Raw genomic sequence first — 20,401 nt, forward strand, 5'->3', positions numbered from 1 at the left:
ACACGCACCCGAAAACATAACCTTCTTGGCCAAGGTAACTTAAAGAAAAGGGGCATCTGAAATGAACTGCGAACCAGCCGTAAGAAGAAGTCACGTCGGTGGATCATAGTTTGTATAATTAATGCACAAATGTTACCTTGCCATAACGTTATGTAACGTAATGTGGATTTCATATTTGTGACATACAAGATATGTAGGTTATAGTTATCATATATGTTATGTAAATCAAGTCAATTAATAATATAATAGTTAGCGAAAGTATGGGGTTCTGTGACGCTGTATGTAGACATGAATATGAAAAGAAAGACAAAACACTAGATATCATAGTAGCTGCAGGAGCTGTGCCAGTGATCGGTGCTCCATTTATTTATTGCAATCGTACAACTTGTTGATCTTCTGGATATCCAGAGAACTGAGCTCATTTGCATCTCCCAGCACGATGCCGTTCAACGGAAGCTGCAGGGGGAGGGGGGCATAGAGATGAAAGGCTGAACATAAAACATTCGGCGTGCCATTATCTGTATGTTTTATAACCAAACATTACTGCTTTCGGCGAGAGAAATTATGCACGCATAGCTATGATGAAAAAAAAAGTTCCACTAGGGCGGCGAGCTCGCTGCGACCGAGGCTCAGCGCTCAACGAATTTCATAGATAGAAAAAGCGAAACCTTTTTACACTTTGTGTGTTTTCTTGTCTTTGCAGTCATACCTTTACATATTGTACGATATTTCAATTATGAAGTGAAGGGTTACATAACTCAAATTTAGGTCTTAGCGAGGTAGCAGCGCGATCGCCGTCCACTGTAATGGGGGTTTTACGAAGAGAAATATTTCGGACTACTTTCGGACCACTTCGTACCTTTGGGATGATTGTGTCCCTCCCGTTGGCGCTGAAGGCGTCACTCTCGTAGTGCATGACGGACCCGTAGTCGTACGACATCCCTTGAGTGCGGGTATCGGTCTGCTTGTCGAAGTTGTACTGTTCATCTGCGTCACAAACAATTCCACTGAGTCATTGTTAGTATTCACTATTAGTCTTAGCCTGGAGTCCAGACTTGTTAGCTATGGCCCGCTCACCAAGATTCACTGGCCTGCCGGGCTAGCGGATCTTGGGGAGCGGACCAAAGCTAACAAGGCTGTACTCCAGGCTATTTAAGTCTACCATTCATCAAATAGACACATCTTCCGCAACTACTTACATGTAACATACTTCTGAAGGTCAGAATTTCAAGGGCAATGCTATAGAATTGCGTTCTGTGTCATGTCATTCCTGGACTCTGTTTTTATTACAGTGGACCTTACAATATCATCTGGAGTAAACCATTCAGCACAAGGTAGAACAAGAGGGGTGTTTAAAAACACACCGGCGACGTAAGAAGATGATAATTATGCAAATCAGGAGCTAATTTATATAATCAATGAGGGGATTTAGCATATCCGATAGGACTCTCAAACTAACTCGTGGCACATGTAATTAGAAAAGAGAGGGATATCGATAGATGTAAAAAAAAGCACCTTGTTCAACGTTTTGCAGCCTGATCGTCACGTAGTCGTCCCTGTCCGGCCGCTGATGCTCGTGCCAGAAGCCCACGGCGTGCATCAGCTCGTGGATGATGGTTCCCTTCCAGAGACACCCGCTGCCGAGGGACAGCTCCTGCACCCCTCCGCTCACGCCGATATCCGACCAGCAACTGGGAGAAAGAAATAGATGATTGCTAATGGTAACTGGGAGACGATATTTCTAAACGCTGTACGGCTATACACTTCCTTGAAGACAGAGTAACCAAAGTCAATTCCACTCCACTAATGTAGAATCTTGTCCGGGCTTTAGTATTAGAATGTTACTTTTAGATACTGGGAGATAAACTATGTAGAACCTATGGAAGTGCAAGCGTTACTTTTGATTTTGATGTTGTTTGACGGTTGAAAAATTGATTTCTCTGTAGACACAGAGGTTACCCTGAAAACAGTTCATTTGAAATATTTCCCAAAACTGAATCATTGATATACGCGATCGACACGCCGAAATTCAACAATTTCCTCACATTGATGAGTGTTGAATGTTAGCCATTGACCGATAGCCAAACCTTTAGCTTTCAGAATAAAGATAGAAGGGGTACCCTGAAAGCCTTTTGATGTGGACGTAGTCACGCTGGTTAGTTCGGGGCACAAACCGGATACAGGTCTGCTGGTTGAACTCTTGAATGGCGGCTTCAATTCTCCCGACCTCTGACCCGGCAGGGGCGGTCAGAAGTACGGCTAAAAAATAAACATGATGTAGATAAAGATGTCTTGAACCTCACAATGCTCTCGTGACTTCTACATTCCTTCCAATAGAAATGCTTAACGTTAAATGAGCTCGAGTTTGTTTAAGGTACCGTTGAAGGGTGGCTGAGGAGTTGTGGGATGTTCTTGAAAAAACCCTTTATACATCTCTGCAAACCTTCCTCAACCTTAATTTTTTTCAGGTATTACCTTATAGCAAGGTGATAATTTAGGCAAATCAGTATGACGTCATGATTACGTCATCAAGATTTATAAGGCCACGCCCATTTGTAGAAAAAAAGGCTCTCCTTGGCTTGTACTTCGATATTTATCAATATAACTTTGCAAGAATGTACATGATAGTAATACTTAAAGAATTATGCGTGTCAACGAGTATATTTTGAAATGACGATTTTTGGCGTTTTTTTTTGTTTTAACAGAGAGCTTGCAAAAGGATAGTCTGTATTCCTAAAGCTACGTCAAAGAGCTTTCCCTGTTAACACTGCGCAATATAAATAGGTATCTTTATGTACATTGTAGAGTGGAACTCGTTGCTACCGAATGCAATGCGTATTCATGATATAACGTTAGCTTTAAACAACGCTTGCAGTTAGATGTGCAAAGGTTAGGTGTTCAGTGCGAAGCTGGTGTGTTACGACAAAGGACGGTTGATACCGCGGCTTTTCAGACACAGATACAGACACAAATAGTCACCTCCGTCGATATCACCTCCGCCCTGGCACACGCCACAGCTCAGTTGGCAGTGGTTCAGCATGTAGTTGGGGTTGGCCTGGCACTCTCCGATATCGGCCCAGTGGGAACAGGACGCGTGTTCGTCTTCACAGACAGGTTCTGTAATAGAGATTTGAGAAATAGTTTTCACATGTATAATGAAATAACATGGCGTAATGAAAATCATATAAATGTTTGAGTACGTGGGGACATTTTTCATCCAGAGTAGTAATGCATTGAAAACGGATATGTGCAGTGTAATGAATTTGCGATAGAAAGGTCACTGACGAAAACCACAAGAATAGACCACCGCAAACATATTAGTATCTAAAATCCTTTATATCTGCGCCACTTGGAAAAACAATGAGTTTGAGAGATCTCTAATGCAGCACCACACCACACCCCACCGCCTACACACACACTCACACCACCCGGGTATGTACAGTCTAGATATACAGGAGTGCATTATACTGGGGGAAGTTGGGTCGGAGATCTGTTTGGACGTATCTTTTCCCCAAAGCAGTGATATAATCAAGTTACCTGCTTCGAAGGCGAAGGAACTGCCCCAAGCATCGTAACTGGAAAAAAGGGTAAAAGACGGTATGTTTCAGGTTTAGACAAGGCAACATCAACTAGGTACAAGGTACATACATCAACTATATCATAAACCATGACGAAGGTATATATTTGCAGCACACTTACTCCTGTGTCTGAATGCCGTTCTGATTGGACCCCTGGTAGGAGCTCTGTCCGGGCCACCTGTACACAGTCACACTTCCTCCCGAGTTGGTGAGTTTGCCGGCATGGATGGCGGCGGTGCATATACCCGAGTCCTGGCAAACAATAGCGTCTGTTTAGTGATCTATACTGATAAATGTATATATCATTGGATATTTGGAGTTTCTTTTAACACAACCAGGTAATCTCACCTGCTGACGTTTCGGTGTCTGCCAGACACCTTCTTCAGAGCTTCTGACTGCTGTGTTAAAAGAAACTCCAAATACCCTATGTTCTACCAACCTGATGAAATTATTTTCGGGGGTATATATCATTGACATCAATTTTGCACTTTCATCTGTACTCACGTCCGTGTAGACATCAGTTCCCCAGGCATCTGCACCGTTAGACGCGCACCCAGAAGGACAGTTGACGCTGTAAAATGTCAAACAATCTAGTAAGTTCACAACTGATTTGGGAGAAATGTTACAGCAAGGAGGAACATAAATTCTCATTCGAGATTACGTGTCTTCGTATATCTTAGGTGATTATTTATGACATTATAAATGGGTCTTACGTAAAGCTGTCGCCGTTCATTTGGGTGGAGTCCGTATAGCAGTTCGCCGAATCTATAAAAGACATGCCACTTTGTAACAAAATTCAATTGGTGCTTTCGGGTATCAAACATGTTCAAGGAAGGAGATTTCTGAAACAAAGTAAAGCCAAAGTGCGAGAAAGTTGGAGAAAATCTTACAAGCTCTTGGTGCAGGCTTCTGTGCTCTGCTCGATGATCCTGTAAAGGAGAGAGATGAAAGGCACTTAGACGTATGCTGGATGCCCCAGAAATAAACCCTCAGCAAAGAGTATAAAAGATAACGTACAACAGACGATGAACAATGAAGAAAGGTTCAGGGAAAAGCATGTGTGGTACAATGCGTAGATGAAATTTTGCTTCTAGATATATTGCATCTAGTGTAGTTTGATATCGCACAGCCATGCCTTCAAACAAGAAGTGAAACCCAACCATAGTCAACCATAGTTAACATAGAACTTTCACAGTAGACTAGACCTGATAACTATTTCGATTTCCATGTATCTCCATGTACCTGTTTGTCAGCAATTAGCCTTTGGGTATGAACTTGCAATAATGTTATTGATTATGACAGAAATTCTTGGTATACAGAGGTTTTTCTATCAGCAACATTTGCGACGTACGGTACTTGGGAATGGAGGTTGCGTTATCAAGATCAATTCTTCGCATTGTGGTTGTATATCTTGCAAAATGTTACAATGGGAAATGTTCTCTTCTAGAAATTATAGTATCACACATGGACTATAGCTAGAGAATAAGACGTATAATTTTCTCCGTACCGGAGCGACTACAGTAGTTACAGCTGTGGGGACAATTGTCCAACATCCAGTACGGGTCTTTGTCACATTCACCCTGGGAGGCCCAGCGGCCACAGTCGTTGTCAGTGTCATAGCAGGAGGTGCCTGTGGGAAGAAACTTATATTCACTTGTATTGTTACAGCTAGTAGGTACCCATCTGAGTAATGCGGCTGTTGTAACGTGCACGAAGCACCTCCTCGAACACGAGGCCCCATTTTACGTCTCTGCCGAAAGACAGCGCAACTCCTACCAGGAAAACCCTTCCGAGGCTCAAATTCGAACAAGGATCTCCCAGTTACCAACTAATTGGAGCGAGAAAGATCAACTGTGAAGCCGCTATCATGGCTATATATGAACAAATCAAAGAAGCATAAACTTGCAACCAATTCAGATTATAGACAATCCGTCCTCAGAGTACAGTGGATATTCTCTAAATGAATTGTTCAATGACATGACGATTACGGACTTACTAAACTCGCTGCCGATGACGTAGGGGATCACTCCATTTGGCCAGCGCCACCCGTCGTCGATAGCATTTCGGGAGTTCTGAATATCGAAATGGTTAAAGTTTCAATATCAGAATAATCCGGATAAAAAAGCGGTTTCAACGACAAAGGAGAGCAACATGCATATGTAGTGTAGTACTGCTGAGATTTGCCCGACTGTTATGTCCAAGTAGTAAGTCGTACATAATACTGTATCACCCCGAATCATGTAGGTGAAGTACTTACACGGTGTACATTGGTAATGTCGCCCGAGTACAGGTGCAGCCCTGTGGGTTGGGCAAGATACGGAGACTTTGAGCAGCCAGCATTTCACTAAAATTCAATCTAATAACTGTGGTTTTCTGCAAATCATTTTTCAAGAAGTTTATGACACTGTTGCTGTTATCTTGTATCTCAATATAAAACATATCATTCAACGAATATATCATTAACCACACAATTTGTGAGGATTATTTGATAATCCAAACACGTCTACAAACATCCAATGAACGGAAACACCAAAGTAAAGAATGGCCTCCTGTATAAAACTCACCCTTGTTTGCTTCCAAGATAGTCTTCGTGACAGACTTCCTTTTCGGCGACCTCCGGAGGCTGTCGACTGTGTGCAAATGTCAGAGTGAACTGTTAATCAGTTTTCTGTAGATATGTAGGAAACGAAGATAAGGTAAAGATTTTTTTGTTGCATGCCGTACTGCATGGATATTTCACATCTACGTAATATGTGAAAAGTGGTAAGTACTAGTTACCTATCAACATGAAGATTATGTAAGAGATACTTTGTGGTACATCACCACTTACGTCCTACATGCTGATAAATTGTCGTAAATTAATCTAAGAAAAGATCCACTATGTTTCGAAGGTACAACTCAGAAACAGTTTTGCACAAAAATCACATTAATTTATAATCTTCAACAACTACACGGCTGACATTAAAAGAAAATAGAACGTCTCGATGATAACTTCCATCTAGTATTTTTACAAAAAGATATTGATATTCCTAGGCCATATAATCCAAACACTGCCAATAGAATTCGCAATGAAAGCTCTGTGAAAGTCTACATCCGAATGTTTGCCGTGGACAAATTACCGCCCATATTTAAGTCTTATGTAATGGACTTACCCAAATTTCGACTGCTCAACTCCAGCCTTTGTCAAGGAATGAGAAATCAACTGCTTCTGTGACGTCACGTTATGCAGATAGGACACGTGACTCAGTGAGCAGAGACGGGGGGCGCCACAGACATTCTGCAGCATATGATCCACTGCTCACCGAGTCACGTGTACTATTGGATTGCTCATTCCTTAACAAAAACTAGTCCAGGGGTTGAACAGTCGAAAATCTAGGTAAGTCCAATTTTTTGCTTTGGCAATTACAGTTCAACTTTGATTCAGACAAACCTTTAAGGTGTACTAACCTGGCACACTCGCTGCCAGTCCGACCCCGAACACCAGAAGTACCGCAGACACAGTCGATGTACGCATGCTGAGACAATTAGCAAGCTGAATCAAACCTCAATTCCCAGACATATTTATACACATTTCCATACGTAAGTTATTCTTTTGGGCGTTCACTGAAAAGTTATTAAAGTAAATAGTTCATTTGTCTGGATAAGCTCTTCCTGTTACTTAGCGTCACTATTCAAGCAAGGAGAAACTTGAACACACACTGAAAACTTTATCAAGGTTAATTCCACATTCTCCATGGAACAAGTACTGAGTTATTACAATGACATACTTCAACCTTTGCTGAAATACGTCTCATTAAAGGGTCGTTGATTGAAGGAACATTGTGGAAACAAGTGCACAGAAGGTTCTAGAGTTCGGAAGCTAATACAATACCATACTTCGAAATGGTATCAGATGATTAAGCAAGTAGATTACCGTTGATATTAGCTATTTGTAATTCGGTCCCCTTGCATGAATTCAAAATAAGAAAAACCATGCATCGTCAGGTGCACCTTCATACGATCTTAAGATGAGATAATTCTTTTGTGCACCCAATATTTCTTTTCTTAACACAAAAGACTTTGAAATGAATGAGTTTTGGGGGGGGGAGGTGACCAATGACAGACATTGGGACATTTCTGAATACGTTACCAATCTAATATTCAGGTCAGATTAGGTGACAGCGGTATGCCACCGCCTCCTGTCCTTACTGGTGGTATCTCCTCTTCCGATGCTTAAAGAACCACGTAACGTCCAGGCATGACTGACTACATCTGCTGTTTCCCATGATTACCTTCGCCGAGAAGGTTATATTTACCTTCGCCGAGAAGGTTATGTTTTCAGTTACGCCAGCTGTGGGGTGGGTCGGTATGTATGTCAAGAGCATAACTCGAGAAACTGTGAACGGATCTTCGTGATTTTTGGTAGGTGCGTCGCGGTTGTAGGAACGAAGGTCAAGTTCGAGCATGGTTCACCTGGCGTTTTCCTACAGTACTGCAGGGGGCTGTGTGTAATTGCGTGTTTGCATGTGGACAGTAAACCTGTGAATGGACATACCTGACTACATCTGGCGTTTCCAATGATTACCTTCGCCGAGAAGGTAATATTTACCTTCGCCGAGAAGGTTATGTTTTCAGTTACGCCAGCTGTGGGGTGGGTCGGTATGTATGTCAAGAGCATAACTCGAGATTATGGCGGTATGGCATATGTGCCAGCGGTATGGCACCACCTCCTATCCTTACCGGTGGTATCTCCTCTTCCGATGGTAAAAGAACCACGTGACTTCCAGGCATCTGGTGTCTCCCATGATTGTGATCTGTGCTGACGTCATTCGTAGGAAATGTGTTTGACGCCCACCCAAAATGCTAAAGGTGTGAGGATGGTTTCAAGGCACTTATGTATTGGGGCTGATACATCGACCTTCATCTTTTTTCATTCATATTGATTAAAGTTCACACTGAAGGATCTGTCGTTGTGAAGACCCGTGTAATGCGGGTAGACCTATCACCTTCAGTGTAAGAGGTTCTCGATCGTAAGGTCATTGACAAATTGGGCTGTAGAATAGAATAGCCATGCTTGTTTTTAAAAGTGTGCGTGTATTTATGTTAGTATGCATGTGTGTAGGTGAGAGTGAGAGTGTGTAGGTGTACTAGAGTCGGTGTTAGTGTTAGTTTTAGTGCCAGTATGCGTGTGTGTGTGATTAGTATGTGTGTGTGTGGCTAACGGCCACTATACTTTGGAAGCAATTGAAGGTAACATTTGGACACCTTCTCTAAAATGTTATATAATTCAACTATGTTCCATGCTACATGAAAGCGATATTGGCAATTATAGCTGTACGTTTAAAGAAGCACAACCCACAGAGTATCATAGCAGGCCAGCTGCACATGCGCACAAGTGACTTGTTTATTTGGAGCATTCGTACAACTTGTTGATCTTCTGCAGATCCAGGGAACTGAAGTCCTGCGCAGCTCCCAGCACGACGCCGTTCAACGAAAGCTACAGGTGGGGAGGGGGGGTTCATATTATAGAAGATTGCCTGGGTTTGTTTTTGTCATGATCTTCAAATGCATATGAGTCGTGTGGAATAGCTTAAAAAGATCTAATATCTATGTTGAATGATATGTTTAAAAGTAACAATAATAGAATCGGATGATAATGTTATGAACTACTCCACACTAATCAATGAACATGCATCATCGTGAGACATACTTGACACAAAAAGATGCAAGTGCGTAAATTCTTATATTACATTTAATCCTTAAGATGGTCTAATATGAAATAACGTGAATGTTATCAACCTACCTTGGGGACGATGGTCGCCCTTCCGTTGGTGCTGAAGGCGTGACTCTCGTAGTGCATGATGGATCCGTAGTCGTACGACAGGCCCAGGGTACGGGAGCTGGACAGCTTGTCGAAGGCATGACGATGCTCTAAAAACAGACAATTGACATATTGACACAAAAAATATTACAGCGACTTTCGTAAGGCCTTCTACAGCCATACATGCAAACAAACAATTGGATACAAAAGAATCAACCTAGTCCTAGGTACAAGTATATGGATATTTCAACATGTCGAGTTCAAGTTCAACGTATCACTTACACTACTAGTTCTAAGGTCTAAACATTCTTTGACATATTCACCTATTTTTACACAGTTGGAGTTGTCTCCTTCTAGAATGTAATTGAATTTATCTAAAGGATGACTACTTGTGGGTTTTCCAATGATTTTGTTTGTAGGTGGATTTCGATTCAAGGCAATTTCTAGTGAGCAAAAACTATTAGATATAGATCTAAACGAATTCCTGCAATCCTACATTAATGTAGGATTCTTAAATATAGACCTGGAGCTTCTTCAATCGAGAAAAGACCATATCTGGGGTTTAAAAATGCACGTACGTGATTCTGCGTTTTCCCGGTAAATGGTGACGTAGGAATCCCTGTCCGGCCGCTGATGTTCGTGCCAGAAGCCCACGGCGTGCATCAGCTCGTGCAGGATCGTGCCTTTCCCCAGACATCCGGTACCGAGGGACAGCTCCTGCATCCCGCCGGCAACACCGACCTGCGAGTTGCAACTGGGAGAGACGATTTCTTAGACTTATGGACAGGGCGATCGTGATGAAATCAAGACCAATGCTCCTCTTTTGAACAAAACATCTTGTAGGTTTAAAACTAGACAGAGATTTCTGGCTTGCGTGACGACAGCGAATTCACGAGTCACTTTAAGTGAAGGTAACTCGTGAATGGATATATCAATAATCAAAAGACTATCAATGGATATCAATCATTAGTATCATATGATCAATGGATCTTTAGCTTTCAGAATAGACAAAACAATCGCGCCGGCTAATCAGATATAATTCTTACCCGGTGAGCCTTTTGATATGGACGTAGTCCCGTTCGTTAGTTCTCGGCACAAAGCGGAGGCAGGTCCGCTGGTTGTACTCCATAATGGCGGTCTGGATCCGACCAGCCTCCGATCCGGGGGGTGCAGTTAGAACCGTTACGCCTGCAGACCCAACAAGACATAACCGTTAGCTTGGAACGTAAACATTTTCGCACTACGGTGCATTTAAGATCTAGTTAGGTACTGCGTTTTTGCAGCTGAGTTTCAATGTTAATCTTAGTAACCGTAGATATACAAAGCAATTTGCTTTCTGAATATATATGAGTCGTCTTTCTTCCTGTATATTTTGTCTACACATATTTGTATCCCAACGTTTGTAAAACACTCATCAACGATTCCAGATATACGTTAGGTTTGATTCTGTTTTAAGCTGAAAGAATTGTATTTTGTCGCTATTTGAATATTGGATGGCTATATTGCGATCTGCGTTCTAAAAAAGAATGTTACTCGGGTCCTTTTAATTTCCTGGTATGATATTCATAATGTGAGTCGTTACCTCCTCCGTTGTTATTGTTCCCTCCATCGGTGCCCCCGTCACAGGAGTTACAGCTCGCCTGGCAGTTCGTCAGCATGTAGGCGGGGTTGGCGTTGCACTCACCAACGCTGGCCCAATATCCACAATTCTCGTTGTTATCCGAACACCCTGCATGGAGATAAAATCAAATTAGTCAAAACACATCCTGTACAGATCTATATTTACTGTCTAGATCTTCCTTCTTTTTCACAGAGATGGGGGGGGGGGGTCTATAACATAGCTTCTAATTACAAGATCGTGGGTTGTTGTTGTTTTGAATATGGAAAGCATACAGGGTGTTCGTTTTACTCAATCTTCACGAGCTGATATGACAGTTAAAGGCGAATGTTTTCTTTAATTCGGAACTCCACCTGACTACTGCAGACTCCATGAAGAATAGTGTGAAATTTGTTAGAATTGAACGCTAATAAAGATCTTGATAAAACAAACAAAAAAAAAAAAAAAACACCAGCACCTGTCTGGCACACGCTGCAGCTCAGCTGGCAGTAGTTCAGCATGTAGTTAGGGTTGGCCTGGCACTCGCCGATACTGGCCCAGAAGGCACAGGAGTCGTGGTTGTCTTGACAGCTTCTTGCTGTAATGTAAGATATATAAAAGCCCTTATGCTTGATGAAGATTATTGTGTTCAATGTATATATGTGGCATAAAGATGACATCCTGTATTTTTGTTCCTACTAATCGCACAGAAAAGGGTAAAACTGTGAAATTTACACAAGCTGATTTCTATACCAACAACAAATGCTCTTAATAAAAAACGTTGTATTACTTGTACCAATGTCTAGATCAATCATCCACATTGCACGAGCTAAAAATTATTACATTTTGTAAGAGGATAGAGAGAGTTGCGTAAGAATACGTTATGACATACCGGAGCGGCTGCAGAGGCCACAGCTCTGCGCACATTCGGACTGCATGTAGCCGGGGTTGGCGCTACATTCACCCGCGGACGCCCAGCCGGCGCAGTTCCCGTTGGTATCAGAGCAGGAACTCGCTGGAGGGAGAAGCCGTTCATGAAGATTTGGATACTGGACAATATCTCTTGTCATAAAAGTTCCATATTCACCATACAATGCAGATATTGTAATCATAGCTTGATACGACGTTGCAGTAAGACATTACCTGAGAAACGTGGACTTACTAAATTCGCTGCCAATGACGTAAGGAATCACTCCGTTCGGCCAGCGTTTTCCATCGGTGATGGCATTGCGAGAGTCCTGAAATGGATGAGTTAGTGCTACAGATCAGCTACATTTCTCCGGTAACATGGCAGGATAGCTTGTTGTATACACATTTTCAGCATCTACCTCAAATGAACACTATAACATTGACATAAACAAATGTGAGCATGCAGCCTATGTCATTCCCTCTCTCCATGGCCAGAACATCACGACTAATATGACTGAACCTGTGCTACATCCGATTATCATCTTACTATATGTAGGTGGTAATAGTGATGGTGAACTACACTTTAGATACAACCATTACATCATGTAAGTCCTAGCCCTACATATTGTTGTACTGGTGTATAACTTACAGGATCAACACCGGCAATGTCGCCCGAGTACAGGTTCAATCCTGTGGGTTGAGCAAGATAGTCAGACCTATAATTCACCGCAGTCAATATAGGACACTAGCTATTGACAGAATGAAAGCAACAGAATGTGGATAAAGCGTACTCCTCTATAGATCTATATGACTGCCTTGGAAACTTTTGCTTTTATCACAAAGTCTCTGAAACCATTTATTCATTTATCTATTCATATTGGGGTCAGTTGGCTTGTCCCTTCAGTCGTTTAAAAATGATGCGATGTTCCTTAAAACATGCGCTATTAATTAAAGGCACAAAATGCGAGATTATCAGAAGCTACATATGTGCAAACGTGTAGACCCATCAGAACCACCAAAAATAGGATTTGACCTCCCGTAAGGCTTACATACCCTTGTTTGCTTCCAATATGGCCTTGGTGACAGACTCTTGTTCCGGCGACCTCCGGAGGCTGTCGGCTGTATGCAAAGTACAAAATTAACAGCAGGTTAGCTATTGGTTGCAAAGGTTTACATTACTGTCAGCAATACATAATGGATATTTACTGCTTTTATGCACCATATGTTAAGTTACCATCTGAAGGAGTATGCTTATTGTTATCTCTTCAGAAATGCGTATAAAGTATTTTTAGATCTCATAAAAATATGGTATGGCTTACTGTTTTACACAGTTTAAAACTTCCCACTGAAAGTGTTGCTGTAACAGTTGGCAATTGAATAATCTGCCACTTTAAGCCATATGTTAAAGTATGAGCTATAGTCACTGTCATACACACCTCGGGAACTCTAACACAAATGCTCAAAAAGTATACTAACCTGGCGCACTTGCCACCAGTCCGACCCCGAACACCAGAAGTACCGCAGACACCGTCGATGCATACATGTTGAGATGATCAGAAAACTGAGTCAAGTCTCTTTTAAGTACCCCCGTACATTTATACACATGATTATAGTATTACGTAAGTGTGATTTGATAGGCCTTCACCAAAAGTCAATATGAATAGTTTATTTGCATGGGTAATCTGTTTCTATACACCTACTTTGTACTATGTTTAGTTGTTGTTGCCATATATTGTACGGTGTTCGATTGTCGCGCAATAAAGTTCTTCCTCTAAAGTTTTAATAATATCTAATAATGATATATCAGACATCTAGTCTAGTCAGCTGACTTCCAATTCTATCGCTATTGTTAAAACATTATTTTCAGCAATGTTGTTTCCTATCAGCTAGTCAACAGTAAGATTGTCCTGGCACTTCCAATAGGAAGAAATCCTGTCATGTCAATATAGATAGTTCATTAGCCTGAGTAATCCCTTCCTGTTAATCAACGTCCCTGCGAGTGTGTATAAACATTTGCATTTGTTCTTCGCTTCAATACGTTCGAATTCAAAGAGGGGTTTGCTGTATACATGGTGTTGACGTCACCAATAAAACATCCAAACAAACCTGAAGAAAAAATGTCTCCCTTCATAAGGACCGACGGGACTGGTGGGGGGAAATGCTACATGTCTGGTCCGTTTATGACAATGCTATCGATCTAATTCTTGGATCATATTGGGTGACGGTGGTATATTACCACCTCCTGTCCTTTATGGCTGACGTTCTTTTTTTCATACATGATTAGCCACGTGACTTTCATCTGGTGATAGCGAGGCTAGGGTTTATACCGTATTCAAAATTACAATGGAAAAGGTGAATCAAACCCAAATTTACGGTTGCAAATGTCGATCATATCCAACAGAGAGCAGAAAGAAGCTGCCAACAGTGAGCCGCGGATGGAATTATATGCATGCTTTGATGGTAATACATGTACACTGCAGTATGGAATGCCATATCTGCTTTGATAAAGAGTTACTCAGCACATATGCTATCAATTTTCAGGTATTTCGACTTTTAATCCTCGCCCTGTGGGATGTCTAAGCCTATACATAGGCTTTAGGCCTCATTCATGAGTTTTTTCGCCCCATAGGCTTACATGCTATAATACGTGTTTTATATGGGCACGTTCGTACTGAAGCTATAAGAAATGCACCAATGTCATTCTTTCTATGTTGAGAATATTTACCCTAGATCATGTAAAAAAATTGCCAACAACTTAACTACATCAAATCTCTGTTTATAGCAATTACAAACTGTACTTAGCTACACCCCCAAAAAAGGCATTTTCTAGCTGTAAGCGCTCGACCGCATCACGCAGGATTGCCCGCTGTGTACATCCGACCTCGCGCGCGGCTGCCGAACTTTGCCTGCTAATTTCTTCAGTAACAAACAAGCTTTCATCAGTTTGACGCTTGAGATCAGTTGGGCTGGCTAAAAGGGAATTTCCCACCGATATAAACACACGTTCATGCAGCCGTTCATTTTTTGGGCAACGGACTGCTACCCACTCGGAGTAATACAGGAATGATACCTTTAGCATTTTGAGCAAGTAAAACCAATAAAGTATATTATATATTCAGTGGGTGTGCATTGGAGACTGAGAAGTTTGTAAATGTTTCAACTCTTTAGCTTAAGTGTAGGAGGAACAGTAATGACAACGGTAATGATAGATATGTATGTCGTTGTGATAAAAATGTATAAATCTACTTGTAAAAATCACAAAACACTAAATGACATGACAGTAATCTCCGCTCCATCTATTTGACAGTAAATAACTGCTGCAAAACGTGTTGATTCATTTATTTTCCAGCATAGCAGTTGTACAACGCGTTGAGCTTCTGTAGATCCAGAGAACTGAAGTCCTGAGCAGCTCCCAGCACGATGCCATTTGTTGAATGCTGCAGAAAAGGAGCGGGGTGTACAAAAACATACATACTGGTATGATGCAGTGAAAGTCTTCTTGCACAAAAGGTTGATAAGATGATATCAATTTTCAAATTCTTGCAATTAAGCTGGCAACGTTAAAAGAGTAGACACACTGCCAAAAATAATTACTCAAGCAACTGGATAAAATTTTGAATCCAGTTGCTTGAGTAATTTTTTTTTTTTTTGGCGTATCTTACTACCTAGATGTCTAACTTTCATCAAAGTAGACACACTGCTTACTATTAAAAGCACAATGTTGAAATACACAAATAGAATAGTGATGAAAGTGAAGCCTACCCTGGGCACAATGACCTGCATGCCGTTCATACTGAAGGCGTGACTCTCGTAGTGCACGATGGAACCATAGTCGTACGGCAGGCCCAGGGTGCGGCTCTCCGAGTGTTTGTCGAAGGCGTGCCATTGGGCTGGAATGAACCAACCGGAAGGGTTTGTACTTTAAACATTCAAGGCAATCTATTGGTGTGCCAGTAGTCTGTATCATTCTGCAGGATCATTTATCAACATAAACACCATCTTATGATGACAGACACTAGTAAGCTGATTATGAGTGGTTCCACGGGATCGATACCAAACATTTAGATCCAGATTCTGTCTTCGTGTGGGTGAATCAAGTTACAAACATTAAGTTAACATTTCCTACAATTGCTCGACATTACAAACATACTCTGTCCGAGCCTTACTCTCTGACTGAAGCGCTAGCTGATGGCCAAAAAATGTTAATTCTACAACAGACGGCACAATGAGCCCGTATAATCCTCTGTTGGATAAAAAAGAAGTGCTTACCTTGGGGTACGTTTTCCAGGTAGATGTAGACCCAGTCATCCCTGTCCGGACGGGAGTGTTCATGCCAGAATCCCGCGGCGTGCATCAGCTCGTGCATGATGGTCGCCTTCCCGAGACATCCGTCACCGAGAGACACCTCCTGGGCCCCGCCCTGAACACCCACATACGCATGGCACCTACGGGAAATAGATTATGATATGATATGTATCATAGATACATATGGATAGCAGACGAAGGCGATTACAGTAGCCTATATAGCTATCACCTATCTTCAGTACATTCAACAGCGTCTGGCTATTGAACTACTACTACAATAGCTCGATTGTCCGATTTCTTTGTCATATCGAATCGATATATAGTCTACTATTGCCTAGTCGCAACATTTTTACCGTCAGTATATCGAGGAGGGATTGAAATGATAGAATACCCTGTACTCTTCCTGATGTGGATGTAGTTCTGCTCGTTAGTTCGGGGTACAAAGCGGATGCAGGTTCGCCGGTTGAACTCCTCCATTGCTGCTTGAATCCGACCAACCTCTGACCCGGCAGAAGATGTCTGAGTTGTGCCTGAAGATAAAAAAGACTCTCGTCACCCCTGGCTTGAAACTTACGATGCGCTTACTTGTTGTTGTGATGCATGTAGGAACATATCGTTATTACCTCCGTTGTTGTTGTTGTTGTTGTTCCCGCCGGTGTTTCCACACAGGTTGCAGCTCAGCATGCAGTTCTGGTTCATGTAGGCAGGGCTGTTTGTGCACTCCCCAACACTGGCCCAGTACCCGCAACTCTCATGGTTGTCCGTGCAGGCTGTGAGTAAAATGAACTGAGGTTAGGGTTTGCCTCTGAATCAAGCACTTTTATTGCTTTAAGATGAGCCCATGATTACCACGACACTGACCTGAGTGTATCTGGTATCTATGATGGTGAGACAACTACTTTGCACTAAATCTTAACGTCATATCATTAATGTACGTTTAATGCATATATTGATTTGGGCACTTTGTCCCGTTATTGTATATAAAGCTCTTAGTCAACGGAATCGTAGCTGCGATATGACAGAAAAAGTCTAATGATATGGCTGATACGAAAGTCCAGTTCACCTCCACCCCCTCCACCTGTGGAACACACTCCACAGCTCAGCTGGCAGTTGGCATTCATGTAGGCGGGGTTGTTGGTGCACTCCCCAGCACTGGCCCAGGAGGAGCAGTACTCGTTGCTGTCTGTGCAGCTTCTTGCTACGATTCAACATATACATGCATGGATTCAATATATGAATAACATTTCTGGGTAATAATATTTTCTAGATGTGGATACGTGTGATGCATTATCTTCACCAGTCTGATCGAGAGTAAACATATAAATTTGTATTATCAGTAACGAGCTTATTAGAGAATTTGTAAGAAGTGCAGTACTATCAGCACAGCAGTTTTAGATAGATCTTCAGAGAAGTGCCAATGGTCTTGTGACCAACTAGAATATTATATGTCTAGATGTCGTGGTCACACGCTACTCACTCTGGGGTGAGAGCTGGAAAAGGCTATACCTGTTCTCTCACCCCATCCACATGTGTGGTGAATTCTAATAACATGATAAACGAGGTACACGTAATGAACGAAACAAGCTTTCACGAACCTGCGCGGCGACAGAGGCCACAACTCTGCGGACAGTAGGACTGCATGAAGCCTGGGTTGTTGGTGCATTCTCCCGCCGAGGCCCAGCCCCCACAGCTACCATCAGTATCAAAACAGGATTGGCCTGGAGAAATAAACATTTATTTAATATCGATAGCTTCGAATAATCTCAGATCATCAACTCAACACATTGAAATACAGACCTTTCAGCTTGATGAATCTTGTTATGACAATTAACAGGACATGACGTGATGGGGGACTTACTGAATTCACCACCGATGACGTAAGGGATCACTCCATTTGGCCAACGCGTTGCATCGTGGATGGCATTACGGGAGTTCTGCAATTTCATTGAAACATTTCAAGATTGTCACGATCAAAGGAAATTCAGTTTATGGACAGATTTTTTATGGACAGTATGTGCAGATTCATTGTGTCCAACACCTGAAGCTTGCAGTCGCCAATGCTATATCGTCTGAACTAATGAATTAACGTCTACGCACCCTCCTAAAAGCAGGACCCCTATCGCTCGATTCGTTGCATGGCTCGCTCGCGTAGCGGCCCTACGCGAGCGAGCCAACGAATCGAGCGATAGGGGTCCTGCTTTTAGGAGGGTGCGTCTACGAAAAACAACGTTGCTCACGATCACTAAGATGGTTCTGTCCCAACTGTGTTAAAGTATCAGTGTTGCAAGTGACGTGGAATTATTTTTCAAGCGTAAGTAACTGCGCACAACCTCCAGGTATGTACGTACAATTTATCAGATTTGTTACTCACAGGATCCGGACCGTCAATGTCGCCTTGGTACAGGTTCAGACCTGTGTATTGATAAAGGTTATCAGAACGATGGTGTCAACATCTTATGCAGTTGAAATAAGTAAGTAGAACTATGGAGAGATTGGAAAAGCAATTATAGTGTTCTGTTGTTGTGGAGAATGGCAATTCGGCAATGTCGTTTAAATCTTGTTGTGTTTAACATTGATTTGCTGCAATTTTTGGACGTCATCAAGAAAAACTGCAAACTTGAAACATATGGCAGATATCTATCAAATTCAGCACTGGTCACTTGTAAGGCTCACCCTTGTTTGCGTTTAAGATGGCCTTCGTGGCAGTCTCCGGTTCCGGCGAGGTCCGGAGGCTGTCGGCTGTGTGCAAGGAGCAGAACATACCGCAAATTTGTATTCCTCCGGCTTCATTTATAATACATGTATGTTTCAATGATACATATCATACGAACAAAGGATTACAACATTGATATACAATAGGTAAGATGTCCTCCCATCTCCCTGCAGTTGCGGTGCCCAATTCTCCCTTTAGCCAAAGGACCTGCTGTGGAGAGGCTCTGAACAGGCAGATGATATTCAATCACTCGAGTCTCTAGATCTTAAAAAATCTGAGACTTCAAGACAATTCTATCGTTAAATTGATTACATTATTTTGACAGCAAGCTAGCGCAGCTCTAGTCCTCCCACCCCTCGGCCGAGTAAGTGTACCAACCTGGCACACTGGCCGCCAGTCCGGCCCCGAACACCAGAAGTGCCGCAGAGACGGGTAGGGCGTACATCATGCGACGATCAGCAGGAAGGGCTGGGTCTCAATCAGCACGAAGTACGTCTTTGTATTTATAGACATCTTCTAGTTCGTCCTTTAGGACGTACTACCTCAGAGAAGTCAACAAGTGCAAGACTAGTGTAAATAGTCCCTTGGTACACGGTGATCGCTATCATCTGTTTAATGTCACAACCCAAGCATTTATCCTTGAGTTGTGACACTAATTGAGCACCAGATAGCGATGAAACACTTCTAGGGTCGTTCTCTAGGATATTCACATTCACACAAAACGTACTAGATTCCGTAGAAAGGCATTTGCCACATGTAGCCTGTGTTTACACGTCAAGCTCTCGGCCGGAGGTCACAGGACTGGCCGGCCTCTAGGAGCGCGATTCGTCAGGCTATTGCACATGTAGGAATGGTGAAAAATCGGCACAAATGTGTTGCACAGTTATTGTGTATGCAAGCTGTGATAAGATTGCTTACAGGACGAAACAGTGCAGCCCTCAAACCAAACTTGTAATTGGAATAAGTCTGTAATTGCTGTGCCATTATTATCAACAACGTGTAATCCGATGTGTTTTTCTTGAAGTGAAGTACTCACAAATCAAATCCGATAACAGGGTCAGATGAAGTAACTAATGTTATGCGGTTTGAGTAGACCATTGTCTAGCTGTTTGTCTGTTGAAGACAAAATAAAAAGACGGGGGATTTCTGAGGTACGGAAATTCAGGCAGACAGTCAGGACAGCAATAGATAATTTCAGTTGAGACGAAGTGAGCAGAGCAAGCATTATGTAGCAGTCAGTCTGCCTCATGACTCAAGAGACTCCCGTGCCCAGTGTACGGGAAACCTTGTTTGCGTTCTTGATGTGCTATGCAAACCCGGATCTAAATCTATATTGATTTTAAAGTTGACATCAGTGTTAGTTATTGTTTTATTGAATACAGGGGCAAAAGACTTGTTGGTTGTAATATCATGTTTTATCGCTTCGATTCTTCTTGCATGCTTTATGGTATCCAAGTTTGAAAATGTGGATTTTTTTTTGCCCGCCTTGTTTTTTTTTC

The 20,401-nt window shown here is 42.2% G+C and overlaps 2 protein-coding genes across 2 annotated transcripts; both read right to left on the reverse strand.

The window, feature by feature from the left end:
* Nucleotides 1-321: 321 nt before the first annotated feature.
* Nucleotides 322-13,494, reverse strand: LOC136429389 (uncharacterized). Its single transcript, XM_066419221.1, has 25 exons — nt 13,361-13,494; nt 12,938-13,003; nt 12,534-12,574; nt 12,138-12,213; nt 11,868-11,990; nt 11,454-11,573; nt 10,961-11,107; nt 10,425-10,566; nt 9,957-10,132; nt 9,361-9,488; nt 7,026-7,110; nt 6,143-6,208; nt 5,836-5,876; nt 5,575-5,650; nt 5,086-5,208; nt 4,469-4,507; nt 4,292-4,343; nt 4,083-4,149; nt 3,700-3,830; nt 3,538-3,575; nt 2,980-3,117; nt 2,121-2,259; nt 1,516-1,691; nt 860-987; nt 322-456 (listed from the first exon to the last, which is right to left on the reverse strand). The coding sequence occupies exons 1-25, from the start codon at nt 13,425-13,427 to the stop codon at nt 364-366; spliced, it is 2,478 nt and encodes an 825-aa protein (XP_066275318.1). The 5' UTR covers nt 13,428-13,494; the 3' UTR covers nt 322-363.
* Nucleotides 13,495-15,175: 1,681 nt separating this feature from the next.
* LOC136430205 (uncharacterized) lies at nt 15,176-19,400 on the reverse strand. Its single transcript, XM_066420594.1, has 11 exons — nt 19,281-19,400; nt 18,863-18,928; nt 18,561-18,601; nt 18,048-18,123; nt 17,785-17,907; nt 17,253-17,387; nt 16,813-16,959; nt 16,581-16,719; nt 16,154-16,329; nt 15,647-15,774; nt 15,176-15,321 (listed from the first exon to the last, which is right to left on the reverse strand). The coding sequence occupies exons 1-11, from the start codon at nt 19,348-19,350 to the stop codon at nt 15,223-15,225; spliced, it is 1,200 nt and encodes a 399-aa protein (XP_066276691.1). The 5' UTR covers nt 19,351-19,400; the 3' UTR covers nt 15,176-15,222.
* Between the last annotated feature and the right edge of the window lie 1,001 nt (nt 19,401-20,401).

Source organism: Branchiostoma lanceolatum, chromosome 3 (assembly GCF_035083965.1).
Source record: "Branchiostoma lanceolatum isolate klBraLanc5 chromosome 3, klBraLanc5.hap2, whole genome shotgun sequence".
In the NCBI taxonomy this organism is placed as follows: domain Eukaryota; kingdom Metazoa; phylum Chordata; class Leptocardii; order Amphioxiformes; family Branchiostomatidae; genus Branchiostoma; species Branchiostoma lanceolatum.